The 13,818-nt window shown below is 37.7% G+C and overlaps 2 protein-coding genes across 2 annotated transcripts; both read left to right on the forward strand.

Annotated features, from left to right (window-relative positions):
* Window positions 1-88: 88 nt before the first annotated feature.
* On the forward strand, window positions 89-13,727 carry LOC116726238 (cell number regulator 10-like). The gene is made up of 4 exons (XM_032572868.1): window positions 89-216; window positions 12,563-12,697; window positions 12,796-12,983; window positions 13,061-13,727. The coding sequence occupies exons 2-4, from the start codon at window positions 12,631-12,633 to the stop codon at window positions 13,397-13,399; spliced, it is 594 nt and encodes a 197-aa protein (XP_032428759.1). The 5' UTR covers window positions 89-216; window positions 12,563-12,630; the 3' UTR covers window positions 13,400-13,727.
* Window positions 1,735-9,690, forward strand: LOC116726237 (cornifelin homolog). The gene is made up of 6 exons (XM_032572867.1): window positions 1,735-3,696; window positions 5,245-5,433; window positions 5,517-7,259; window positions 8,662-8,759; window positions 8,859-9,019; window positions 9,096-9,690. The coding sequence occupies exons 3-6, from the start codon at window positions 7,087-7,089 to the stop codon at window positions 9,279-9,281; spliced, it is 618 nt and encodes a 205-aa protein (XP_032428758.1). The 5' UTR covers window positions 1,735-3,696; window positions 5,245-5,433; window positions 5,517-7,086; the 3' UTR covers window positions 9,282-9,690.
* Window positions 13,728-13,818: the final 91 nt, after the last annotated feature.

Raw genomic sequence — 13,818 nt, forward strand, 5'->3', positions numbered from 1 at the left:
AATGTGTATGCAAATGTTGTACAGTCCCCAAATATTTAGGAAAGATTAGCATATTTCCAAAACATAAAGCTTAGAGTTTGTTTGCATTTTCCTCAATGTTCTGAATGAGTCAGGAAAGACCACACCTTACACAACCAGTTTTCTATCAACACACCTCCAAGCAATAGCAAGATTTTGAATAACTAAGATTTGGACCACAGTCTGCAAATTCGTCAGGTAAAACTTTATTTGATTATTGGAAAGTTCGATGTATTTTTAAAATATATAAACCGTTTTCTTATAAATAAGATTTTTGTATTGCAAGACACAAAGCTATTTCCATACACAGAAAAAAATACATTGCTGCATAGCTTTGACTGTCCTCATTAGTGATGAAGACATTATTGAATGTCATAACTAATAAAAGACAGTAAGAATGGCATGTTTAGAACTATCACCTAATAAAAGTGTTAGGGTATTTATAAACAAAAATGTATTATATGATCAAACAGCTTTTACATAATATAGAGCGGTAGCAATTATTTGAAATACTGGTAAAATTTTAGACTGAATGAATTCAGCAAAGATATGTTTCATCTTTGAAATGTTGTCACATGCATTAATTTGGAAGAATTTTTCTAATTTTTGCTTATCTGGGGGTGCAGAAAAGTGTTGTAGTACATGCCTGCCGAGAATTGCATGCCCTGTCGCAGGAACACGCATTGCTCTAAACTCTTGCATATTGATGAGAAAACTACGGTGGCCCTGAGGTGCAAACCATTTCAACAAATTCAAAAACACAACAATATTAACAGAGCACAATTACAAATTACAACAACACAACAACATTAAGAACACACAATTACAAATTACAAAAACACAACATTAACGAAGCACAATTACAAATTGTGAATTCTAGGGGTGCACCGATTTATCGGCCAGTTGATTTATCAGCCCCGATTTCCTTAATTTTGGGAGATCGGTGATCGGCCGATACTGACATGTGAAGCCAATCTTATCCCCCAATCTTATCTACCTCAGCAAAGGTCTGAAAATCAGTCACCGTCCTCTTGTGCTCTGCTGTGTGAGAGGTTTGACTGATAGACCGGCCCACCAGATCATGGTTGCAGTTAACAATAGTCACCCCACTGTTGCCAAAAGCAATTTTTAGTGACATTTCAGACAAAAAATGATATAGAGCAAAATCAGAAATGGCAGGTCAGGGTTTTTAACGATTCACAGCGCTGACCCATGTAACATGATGGCCCAGGTAAGACAACACTTTATCCCACTTACTGAGGTGCAACTGTAACTTTATCTTGACCAAGATCTCATGTAAATATTCCAAAAGCATTTCCAGAAGACTTAGGATATTTAAGAATATAATCAAAATGCTATGACATACAAATTTCACAAACCAATGTTTTATTCTCAATAAAGCAATAATATTGGTTTGCTACTAATTGTCAACACAAGTTTTAAAAAAATGTACTACGTTGATGTGCAGCGGAATTTGGTGTTTTGGTTCAGTTAAAAAAAAGGCGACCCTAAACTGCGCGCACCGACACCAATGTTGTTGTTTCTAAATCATTCTGCTGCTTGTGGGCTCAATGTTGGAGCTCAAGACGTAACTGACAGAATCCGGTTAAAGGATTTAACCGGATCAAAATAAAAGATCCTCCAGACTCAACACATAAAACGGAAGTATTTAATTATTTCTTGCGCGGCCCGGTACTAATTGGTCCACGGACTATTACCGGTCCGCGGCCCGGGGGTTGGGGACCACTGCTTTAAAGTACAAACCACAGGAAAATAGCAATATAAATTATCTTATTATTTATGATCTTTCCATGATGACAGTTGCCTTACCTGCCTCCCCTGACCGCAGGTCACTGAACTGTTTCCCCACAGTGAAAATGTGGTTTGTAATAAAATGGAACAAACCACAAGAAAGCTCTGAAGTTGCAGGATGCTTCTGCTAAACAGTAACCATAGAGACAATATAAGGAAGAAATTGTCAACCAAATGAGAAAAACAGTAATGGACCTTAAATATCTTATGTAGTAGCTTGTAATCTTTCTGTCAGTATGTTTAAATTCCCAACAGTTTTCAGTTATAAATATTTATTATTGACAATAATAAACAAATACTCATCTGAAAGTGTTGATTAGCTCTACTCAAAAGGTGTCAGCCCAGGACTCTGACATTTGTTGTTCTGAGGATTTTTGTTGCATTATCAACCTATAGGTGGCAGTGAGTTGAAAATTAATCAGTACCTCCAGCAGTCTGCAACACACAGCAACCACTATTAAAACTGTCTTAATTTAGCAAAATGCTTCAGGAGTAGATTATTAACTGGAGAATAAAGAATAGATTGTATGATTTTCAGTACTGAGCACTGGCTCTTTATTCTGAATGCTGAATACACTAATTTTACAGAGTGAGAGTTCACAGTTTGTGTCTCAGTTATAACATCTGATGGAAAAGAAACTTTTGACAGACTACTATAATTAAGAATATTAAGTTCTCTGCATCTTACTATTACTATAAGCAAAATTTAAAAAACAAAAATCTACAAATAAGTCAAACTTTTTCAGCGATAAAACAAGTGATAAATAAAAGGAAAGTTGATTTCAAAAACAAACACTGAAAGAGACTGTAGAAAAACTGCAGAAAATGAAACTGGGTCAAACATAACTGGTTCATGCAAAGATACAGGAAGAAATGTTTAAAACTGGTTCCCCACCACGGGTGTGGCAGACCATGACAAAATGTGAGAAATGTCAACTACAATAAAAGATAATGGTGAAAAAAAAAAGTTTTTCTCAGATGAAGAGAATATTTTCTTTCCCAGATCTGACCAATCATGTTCGAACTGCTGAACCTTCTTCTGTTGGCAGAATTGTCATTAAGAAAACCTACCAATTCAAAGAAGTCCTTGCTTCAGATGTCCTGTAGTCTCACCTCTGACCTCTGTGTTAGTGACGACATTACAGATTAGCTTGTCATTGATAATGAACAAACTTGATCATTATCAATGCATACAAGCAGAGACAATGAATAGAGGATGCTGTTGTCACCCAGCCCTTATTCATATCATTACTATCCACATGATGATAAATGTAATAAATGTGCAATAGCACTCTTCTTGGATTATTCATCTGCATGTAATACAATCCAAGTGGATATCTCAGTAAAACAAAAATGATGGAAAAGGAAATAAATTAATTTTAGATTCACTGATATGCCTCTTTCATAGAAACAGAAACTTAATTCAACCATCTGCTGTCAACCAATGCTGGGACTTCCTGGGAAATTAAATGTTCAGCTTCTTTGTTCATGTTTTATGAAGATGAAAACATCTTCATAAAATGTTTATGAAGGCATAAACATTTTATGCCTTTATAAAAGGCATAAATGTCTTTTATGAAGGCATAAAAGGCATTTTATGCCTTTTATGTATAAAAAAGGCATAAAAGTCTGTTTTATTGAGGTTCTCTTAATATATATACAGTATATGTATATACTGTATATATGTATATATATTCAGTGTTTTGATTTTGAAATATTTAATTGCATGCGGACTTAGATTGAATGACCGATAGATCACAGGTACTGCAGCATGTTTTGTGAGTCACCAAACAAAGCAAACTTTTCCCTGGACTGCACATTCACTGATACCTACGGAGGTGCAAGGACCGTTTCCCGCAAGAGCAGGTAAATATTTCAGTATGCATGCCTGGCTAAACTTTTGTACACATACTTCTAAATGTATACATGTAAAAAATTATCTTTACTAGACAGTAAAGATGAAATACTTGCTAGATAAATTTATTATAGTTATTACAATTGTATTGTTTTAGAGTTATACTGTAACTTTGTATTTCAAATTGTTAAATGATTTAGTTTTTTGTAGTTCTGTGTCTGTCAGAAGGTAAAAGGTCAAGAGTAACAACGTGATTAAATTGCAATAGAACACATTAAAGGTTAGACATTAAGTTTAATTTTAGCTTATAGAGAGAGATATCTGTGCATTTCAAAATAATCTTCAACATGTATCCGACTTTTGATTATCATCTCTGCTTTCAGTTACTATTAATTAAACGAAAATAAGTGAAAGTGATACAAAATGAAGATGTTAAGGTAGAAATTTCTTAAATTGCTTAGCTTGGAGCCCATTTAATTTTTAACATCACTTTGGCTTCTTTGAGCAATATTTACTTTTTAAGAGAGAAGAAAAATAGTTTCTGGTGACTAGTGTGATATTTTTACTTCATCCTGTTGCTGAGCATTAAATTTCATTCTCTGTTCCTATGTTTAATTAGTTTGCTTTACACACAGATTTCAGATTCTTTACATTTTAAATATAGATCTTTCAACCTATGTGTTTGACTATGTTACAAAATGAGATTCTAAAATTTCAATTGTGGAAACTGGTTGTTTTTGGATCGTTGCAGTGAAATTTTAAACAGACAACAGGATCTGTGTGAGGAGTGTGCATTGTAATCTGTTGGGTTTCTAAAGTTGACAAATAGCTATTTAGCTACTAAAACATCAAGGTACATCAAGGAGTCATCTCATCTGTTTAAAGATTCCTCTTTTAAGTCTTTAATCCCTAGTTGTTAATTAGTGTATGTTCAGCAAACTTGTTGAGCTAGCTTGTTGCATAAGATTAGCCATACTAATTGACAATAAACAGAAAAGAAAAGGGGACAAAATTCCTGAAGGACTTCTTTGCCCACAGATTAATAAATCATGAAGTCTCATCGGCAGTAAGTCCATTGTTTCCTTAATTAATGTTCCAAGGTTGAATTTATTCTTGGTGAAAATGTTTAGAAAGTGACATTTGACAACAGTGTCTTTACCTCAAACAATAATCAGCTGAAATAGGACAGGTAGCATGATGTACCACAGGAGACACAATGGATTTCTATAGCAACATAAATGCTATCAACTTTGATTCCTGCTGCATAGTCATCTTTGTCCCAAAATAAATTGTACATTTTTAGATATTGTGTTAGTGTGTTGTTTTGCAGAAAACCTTTGGGTTGATTCAGGTTTTCTCATCACGGAAGGTTATAGTTCAGAGTTTGTAGCCGGACTTCAGGACAGGATGGTAGAAACATCCCTAAAAAACGTGTCTCTTTGACTGCTTTGAAGATGTCAATACTTTTAAGAGTGACAATTTTATTTTTGTTCAAATTATATAAATTAGCCCTCTAGTCACCTAAGACTATTTCATCACTATGTTTGTTTATTCCCCAGGTTGCTATGGCTTCTGGCGCTGCCTTTGCCTAGCCTGTACTGTTTCAGGAAGATTTGGAGAGAACTACTGTTTGCCTTTATGTGACATTCTGACTCCTTCTGTATGTGTAGCCTGTGGGGTTCCTATGGGTGCCCCCCGCTGCGGCATTGTCTGTGAGGGCTTCCATTCGTAACAAACGTAGAATAGCGGTATGACATATTTTACACTCACCTAAACTAATTTTGATGTAAAAGTGCACAGTTATGAAAAGTTTTCATGTGCTTGCTTTCAGGGTTCCCTCTGCGGAGACATATTCGCTTCCTGTTTCTGTGTCTGGTGCTCCTGGTGTCAGATGCACCGCAAGCTAAAGGAGCACATTCCTGTTGTTATTGTGATGCAGCAGCCCATGACACCGCATGGTCCAACTGTGGTCAACGTGCATGCTAATCTTGTCATGATGGTCAATCCAAATTCTGCTCCACCTCCTGGTGGTTTTCAAAATCCTGCTCAAGTTTTCCAAACGCTCCTCAAAGCCCTGCTTGGTTTCAAAGCCCGCCTCGATATACTGAAGGGTTTCAAAAGCCTCTTCCTGCTGGTTTTAATTCCTAGCAAAATTTAAGTTCCTCAGATCAGCCATAATGATATTGGTGTATATTGAGATTATTTACTTTATCCAAAAAAAGTCAGTTCACTCTCAATACCTCAATGAAAATCAAGAGTTTTGACTTTTACTTTGAGTTCATATCAATATTAACATTATTATAAACATTGTACGACTATCTCATCAATTTGAAATTAAAAAAAAAGCATAACTCAATAACAAAAATAATGTATGTGACTGGACCTTATTGTTTGTTTCTAATTGACTCTGTAATGCAGCCTTATGCACCCCACAAAAAATGACCAGATCAATTGACTTTTTTCTTAATCTAGGCTAAACACATTGTCTTTAATTACAATAAACAAAATCAATAACAAATACATTTATTTGTTTGTAGCCATCCATCCATTATCTTCCTCCACTTGGGCCAGCTTTTCCGGGGGAAACCTGGAGGAGTGAGCATGGTATAGCAGCCAGCTCAGAAACATAGTCCATGCAGTATGATTGGGTTTCATCTGGGTCTCCAACCAGTGGGACATGCCCGGACCGGAACACCTCACATTGAAGTGTTCAGCCCTACCACATGACTGAGCATCAGACACCCTGCAGAGAAAGCTAATTTCAGCCTATTGTGTCCATGACCTTGTTCTCTTGGTCACTGCCCAAAACTCATGACTAGATGGAAAGTAGGAAAGTAGATTGACCTGTAAATCAAAAGTTCTCCTTTTGGCTCAGCTCCCTCTCGACAGATCACAAAGACACACATAGCTGAATCTATCCTCTCTTTCACCATGTTGAACCCTATTGTACAGTCACCAAGATCAACAAGTATGCCCACTCCTGTACGGTGCCTTTGAGCAGGGTGAAAGAGTGCTCTATTTCGCAGCAACAGAATTAGTATAATCACTTTAATCTTTAATGGCATGGACTGAATTTATGTAGTGTTTTACTAGTAAAATTTGCCCAATCTCACACCCATATTTTATACACCAATACACAGATCAGTAGGCACATGTAAATGTGACAATGGAAATCTAATCAAACCCACCACTTTCAGATTGCAAGACAACTACTCCACCCACTGAGCCACAGTAGACTGCTTTCAGTCATATGTCAACTAGAACGATAGCAAAGGAGTCTGTTTAATTTGTGTTCTGAGGTTTTAAAGCGAAAGTTAAGATTACAAATCCTGCAAGTCAAAAGGCAAATGAACTGCAGCAACTGGATTGAGTATGCAAATATTGCCCGGTCCCTCTAGCATATGGGGGACAGATTAGCATCTGTCCTCCATATGCTTGAGGGACTGTGCAACATTAGAGTTTGGTATGGTCAGGGAATACTACACCTACACAACCAGTATTCTGTCAACTCGCCACCAAGTGATAGCAAGACTTTGGATAACGACATTTGGACCACAGTCTGTCGGTTTTTCAGGTAAACTTTTGCTTGGTTATTGGAAAGTTTGATATATTTTTAAAACATACGCAAAAAAACTGTTTTCTCATTAATTGGATTTCAGGATTACAAGACAGAAAGCTATTTCAATAATCAGAAATAATTACTGTTGAAAAGTTTTACCTTTCCGCATTACTGATGAAGAGATTCTTGAATGTCATCACTTATCGCAACTGACCAATCAGCCAGTACTCCTGACAATACTGACAGTATGTCATAGAAAACACGCTGCAGTCAGAGAGACAGCCGTCACCCAGAATATACAGAGGACGAAATACAATTTATTACATCTCCAAAATCAAAAAGGAGTGATTTTGGATCATGGACTGCAGCCCACCTGGAACTACCACGTTAGTCAGCAGCATGAAGGTAACATCCCAGTTTTTGTCATAATGATACTTATTGATAACTTCGTGCTATCGACTCACGGCTGACGGCTAAGCATCAAATAAACACAACTCAGTTAAATTAAAATAACAATGCTAAACAACTAATCATTTCCAGATCAATAAGTGAAGGTAGTTATGCTGGATTTTATGCATGTAGATTCCAACGATAGCTCTACGGCAGCATGAAAACAGACTGCGCTAACTGCTATATTGGCATTTAAACACTGTTTCATACTACTGTTTATTTCTAAGCATTTTCCTGAAGGCAGATTTTCACAAGCCAGTATTATTTAGGTAATTACTCACCCATTTTGTCCCGCAGCGTTCACACTTGTATCCAATCAGACTTTTTTGTCCCTCATTTGTCCTCTTGGGCTTTATTGCTGATTTCTCCGTTATTTCCCGCTAATAACCTTACAGACCTGACGTAGGACTAGTTACAGAATTTTCTCACCTGCCGTCTTTGCCTCAGTGTTGGTTTATAAGGCAAAAATGACTCAAAAAATGTATAGGGTAACCATTGAGGTCCATTAGTCTGCCTTAATAACAGTGTAGTTGTCGGAGGACTGCTCTACTTCCGCAAGGGGGCGGAGCCGGCGTCATGTCAATTTTGACCATGTTTTAGACGAATCACTCATCAGCATGAGTGATTCAAATGAATGACATCAGGTGCAATACAAAGAGTCAGTCACTGACGCAATTATCCTTCGTAAAAGGATATACAAAATAAAAGTAGACTAAATGAATTCAGTAATGATATGTTACATCCTTGAGCAATAAGAAATATTGACAAGCATTAATACTTGAGAATCTACCTCACCAAATACTTTTTTACTCTTACTTGAGTAATTTCTTGGATGGATGCTTCTTACTAGTACTTGAGTAGGAATATGTTGATGTAGTGCTGCTCTTCCTTGAATACGATTTAATCATCTCTGATTTAATGTCAATTAAAAATTTAACTGTTAAACTGTTTAATTTCCTGAATACAGTGAGGATTTAAAATCTAGGTTCTATCATCTGATGGCAGACCAACCCCTGACTGACTGGGATAGTGGTCTCTGTGACTGCGGCGAGGATGCACAAGCTTGTAAGAGTCCATCCTTGTTTCTTATACATCAACTACAAGGGTTAAATGCTTATAATATCCCATGATTGCTGTGTTTCTGTGTGTTCACATGTTTTTCAGGTTGCTATGGTTTCTGGTGCGGGCCATGCCTTGCCTGCACTGTTTCAGGCAGATTTGGAGAGAACCGTTGTCTCCCCTTATGTGATATGTGTGTTGATAAAATGATCTCTCCAGCAGCCCTGTCTCTGAGAGTCGCCATGAGACACAAATATGGTATCAAGGTATGGTAAGATGACATGTGAATGACATACAGTACATGCCCGACAAATAAAACTGACTCATTGTGTTCCTTTGTAGGGTTCCCTTTGCGAGGACATTGCTGTGTCCTGCTGCTGCCCAACGTGTGTCTGGTGTCAGATGTATCGCGAGTTAAAATATCGCAAAAAGTCCCCCGTCGTCATCAACATGCAGGTGCAACCTTATGTCAACATGCAGCCTCATCCAATGATGGCAGTTCCTGCTCAGCCTGTTTTCGACAGATAAGCAGAAATCATCCAGGCTTCCTTTCGATTTTCATCATCATCACAATATTTAACATTATCACCAACTTTGCGAGATATTTTAAGTTTATGTATCCTAGTTTGGACTAAATAAATAGGTTCAGCAAGATCTAGAGAAATTTATCCAGGCGTTTATCTTTGGTCGCATTGATTACTGCAACAGTGTCTTGACAGATCTGCCTAAAAAAATCATTCTGACAGCTGCAGCTGATCGAGAACGCTGCTGCTCATGTTCCCATTAAAACCATTAAGATAGAGCAAATCACCCAGTCCCTAAAGTCCTTAAACTGGCCCCCTGTAGCTCAGAGAATAGACTTTAAAATACTACCAGACCTCTCAGGTCTTCTGTTCATGGTCTGCTCTGCATCCCCAGAACTTGAACCAAACATGGAGAAGCAGCATTCGGCTTCTATGCACCACAAATCTGGAATAAACTTCCAGAAAAGTACAAAACAGCTGAAACAATGAGTTCCTTTAAATTTAGACTAAAAACCCATTTGTTTAGAATTGCTTTTGAAACATCATAATATCAAACATTTATCAACATTCTTATGTGTAATGATGACACTTGACAAAATGTAACTCTTCAATTGTTGACTGTGTTCTCTGACTTTTATTTTTGTGTTTTTATGATGTAAAGTACTTTCAACTACTTTGTTTCTAAAACATTCCATGCAAATAAACTTGATTGACTTGATTGGTTGTCTAGTTCTTGAGGCAGGTATTTGTGCATTTGGACTAACAACAAGTAGTTCATGAGTTCATCTGACATTCTCACACAAGGTCAAGGTCTTATACAAAATACCTTCATGGGTTAGAAAGTTGTAAGTTTACCAACTAAACCTTTTACAGCATTTATAATTATAAATTAGAAAAACAGTGACAAAAAGTAACCATTGAATTTATCTGCTGGAAAGTGAACATTTTCTTTTAAACACAATTCAGTTTAAGCCAAAGTCACTAAAATTTTCTCTTGAACTCCTCTAATATAATATCGTGCCTGTGGCAGACTGAATACAATATCCACATTATTTTAAAAGTTGCACTGGAACATGCGTCCCAGCAGCAGCATCCCTATTTGCCAGCAGATTTCCATGTCAACTTTACATATGGGCTTGGCTCAGGTGATCTGGTTTGTTGTCACATTAAAAACAGAGTATTTAGTGTGAAAAAGAAGTGCTGGTAGTATTCAAATAGTCTATGCACTTGTTTAAAGTTGGATGAAGAAATGTTCTAAATGTATTATTTTCAGTGAATAGAACATTTATTACAGTCTGAAGAATGTTAACTAAAATTTCAGGCGTCTGGAAAAAGTCTTCTAAGCTCTTTCTTGTTTTATGTTAGGTGTAGCATAATAATGTGTATTAAAATACATTTTTAACTTGGGAAGAAAAACAATAAATGAAAGGATCATTACTATGCATTCATCCATCCATTATCATGCACGCATGTGGGAATTTTTTTGAGAGCATTATCTTACCAGTGATTTCCCGGAAAAAAGGAAACTTGACAGTCACACAATGAATTTCTTTAGTTTGGACCTTCTGGCACAACGTTATCCTTTAGGTATAACAAAGTGAAAATTAAATATTGCAAAAGTGCAGAACATTTTGTGAAACTTCATAAAACCAGCATTTACAGATACAGTCAGAATTTTACACATGTGCCATGTTCAAGAATATCACATTACTTTCCAGTTTTCATTGGCTTAGTTAAACTATTTTTTTACAAGGTGGAAGGATTATAAAACATACAGCTAGAATGATTTTGAGCTAGATCTGGAGTCTCCGCATCCCCAGAGACCATTGTGAAAGGTCGAAGTAGCCACTTGAGGCTGAAGAGCCACATGATGCAGATCCCTGAACACATTTAAGCAGCACAGCAACATTTAGAAATGCAAAAGGAGTTGTGATTAACTAAACCTCATATTTGTTCAAACTGTGTGTATTTAGGTTTTGACTTTAACTAAAACATGTTGATGCCGGTGAATAAGAACAAACCAGTTTGTGATTATTTCTTCACAGTTTCTCAATCATGGAAGCTAAGTTTTTGCTTTGCAGTTAAAGGGTTCTAGGTCTGACCTTTCTGGGTCTTTATACATGAAGTTTGTATGTTTTCCAATATGTCTATTGGTTCTCTGGGTATTCTGGCTTCCACCCACAGTCCAAAAACATGATTCTTAACCTAACTGTGCTAGTTTAATTGGTTACTCTAAACCAGGGGTGGGCAATCCTGGTCCTCGAGGGCCGGTGTCCTGCAACTCTTAGATGTCTCCCTGATCCAACACGCTTGAATCCAACAGCTGAATCACCTCCTAAGTGCAGTCAAGTTCTCCAGAGTCCTGCTAATGACCTCATTATTTGACTCAGGTGTGTTGAAGTAGAGATACATCTAAAAGTTGCAGGAGACCGGCCCTCGAGGCCTGGAGTTGCCCACCCCTGCTCTAAACTGTCCTAAGTCTGAGTGAGTGCAGCATGGCTGTTTGTTGTGTGTGTCTCATTGCTTCCCATGGGATGGACTGGTAGTCTTCTGGAGACAGACACCAACTTAGAGTTCAGATGGGGCCTACAAAAACAACCCGGCCCGACCCGAGTCCAAGTGCTTTGTGTCTGAACCCTATCAGACCTGATTGATTTACTTTAATTACAGTCTGAAGTAAACCCGACATATATTAGTGAAGATTTAACAAGATTTGTTACAGACTGATTAACTTCTGCACCCTACTTATTTTCTTTATTTCCTCAACAGGTAAACTATATATCCTCCGTTATAATAAGTTAGTTGATTGGTGTGGGCGGGACAGGGGCTCCCTGGCTCCTGGTCACATGGATGCCTGTGTGCCAGGTGTAGGCGCCTCTTCTGCATCCCTAGCCTGATATGGGTGGGCCACAGGTCTTGGTGGCTGAGGCTTAGTGGGCTATTGTTGTGTGGTTCTGGGTGGGAAGGAATAGGTTTTGGGTCTAAGGGATTTGGGTTATACCTGGATGGATCATAGGCATTTTAAGGCTGCCTATGCCAGTAATGCACATCTCACACACACACATTTGTATTTCTATCCATATTAGGACTTTGTATTGACCTTCAATCATTTTAGTAACTGCATTTATGCCTAACCCAAACAGTTTTTGTAACAATAACCAATAGTAGTATATACATAACCCTAACCTTAACCAAAATCTAATTCATATAATACTTCTAACCCAAAATAATAACCTCATTTGTTTCTGAAAAATAAACCATACATTTTCATGTCTTGTATTACAGTGTGTTGCATGGCAGGAAACTTTAGAGCTGACTGAATTTTTCCTGGTCACACAAAGCTTCACGATAAGATGGCAGAAACTCCCCTAAAAGAATGGAAGAGTGGTCTCTTTGACTGCTTTGAAGATGTCAGTACTTGTAAGAGACATTATCTCTTTTCTTTAAAATTAAATGAGTCTTCTAGTCATCTTGTATCATTTTATCACTATTAATCACTATGTTTGTATGTTCCCCAGGTTGCTATGGCTTCTGGTGCTGCCCTTTCCTAACCTGCACTGTTTCAAGAAGATTTGGAGAGCAGACTTGTCTGCCTGTATGTGACATGCTGACTTCTGCTACAGTTCTACTGTGTGGGGTTCCTGTGATTATCCCCCCTGTAACGTTGTCTTTGAGGGCTTCCATTCGTAACAAACGTGGATTAAAGGTATGATGTATTTTAGACTCACCTGACCTTACTTTGAAATGCAATAATTTAATGCGTTTTACTGTGTTTCCTTTAAGGGTTCCCTCTGCAACGACATTTTAATTTCCTGTTGCTGTATCTGGTGCTCCTGGTGTCAGATGCATCGTGAGCTAAAGGAGGGAACGCCTCTCGTTATTGTGGCGCAGCAGCCCCAGACGCTGCAGCCCCCAACTGTGATCAACGTGCAGGCTAATCCTATCATGATGGTTAATCAAAACTCTGCTCCACCTCCTGGTGGTTTTCAAAACCCTGCTCAAGGCCCTGTTGGGTTTCAAAACTCTCCTCAAAATCCTGGTGGGTTTCAAAATCCTCCTCCATATCCTGGTGGGTTTCAAAATCTTCCTTCATATCCTGGTGGGTTTCAAAATCCTCTTTAAAATCCTGGTGGGTTTCAAAATCTTCCTCCATATCCTGGTGGGTTTCAAAATCCTCTTTAAAATCCTGGTGGGTTTCAAAATCTTCCTCCATATCCTGGTGGGTTTCAAAATCTTCCTCCACCTCCTGGTGGTTTTCAAAACCCTGCTCAAGGCCCTGTTGGGTTTCAAAACTCTCCTTAAAATCCTGGTGGGTTTCAAAATCTTCCTCCATATCCTGCTGGGTTTCAAAATCTTCCTTCATATCCTGGTGGGTTTCAAAATCTTCCTCCAAATCCTGGTGGGTTTCAAAATCCTCTTTAAAATCCTGGTGGGTTTCAAAATCCTCCTCAATATCTTGGTGGGTTTCAAAATCCTCCTCAAAGAACTCCTGATGAATTTCAAAATTCTCCTCAAACTTCTGATGGGTTTCAAAATCTTCC

Source organism: Xiphophorus hellerii, chromosome 9 (genome assembly GCF_003331165.1).
Source record: "Xiphophorus hellerii strain 12219 chromosome 9, Xiphophorus_hellerii-4.1, whole genome shotgun sequence".
NCBI lineage: Eukaryota > Metazoa > Chordata > Actinopteri > Cyprinodontiformes > Poeciliidae > Xiphophorus > Xiphophorus hellerii.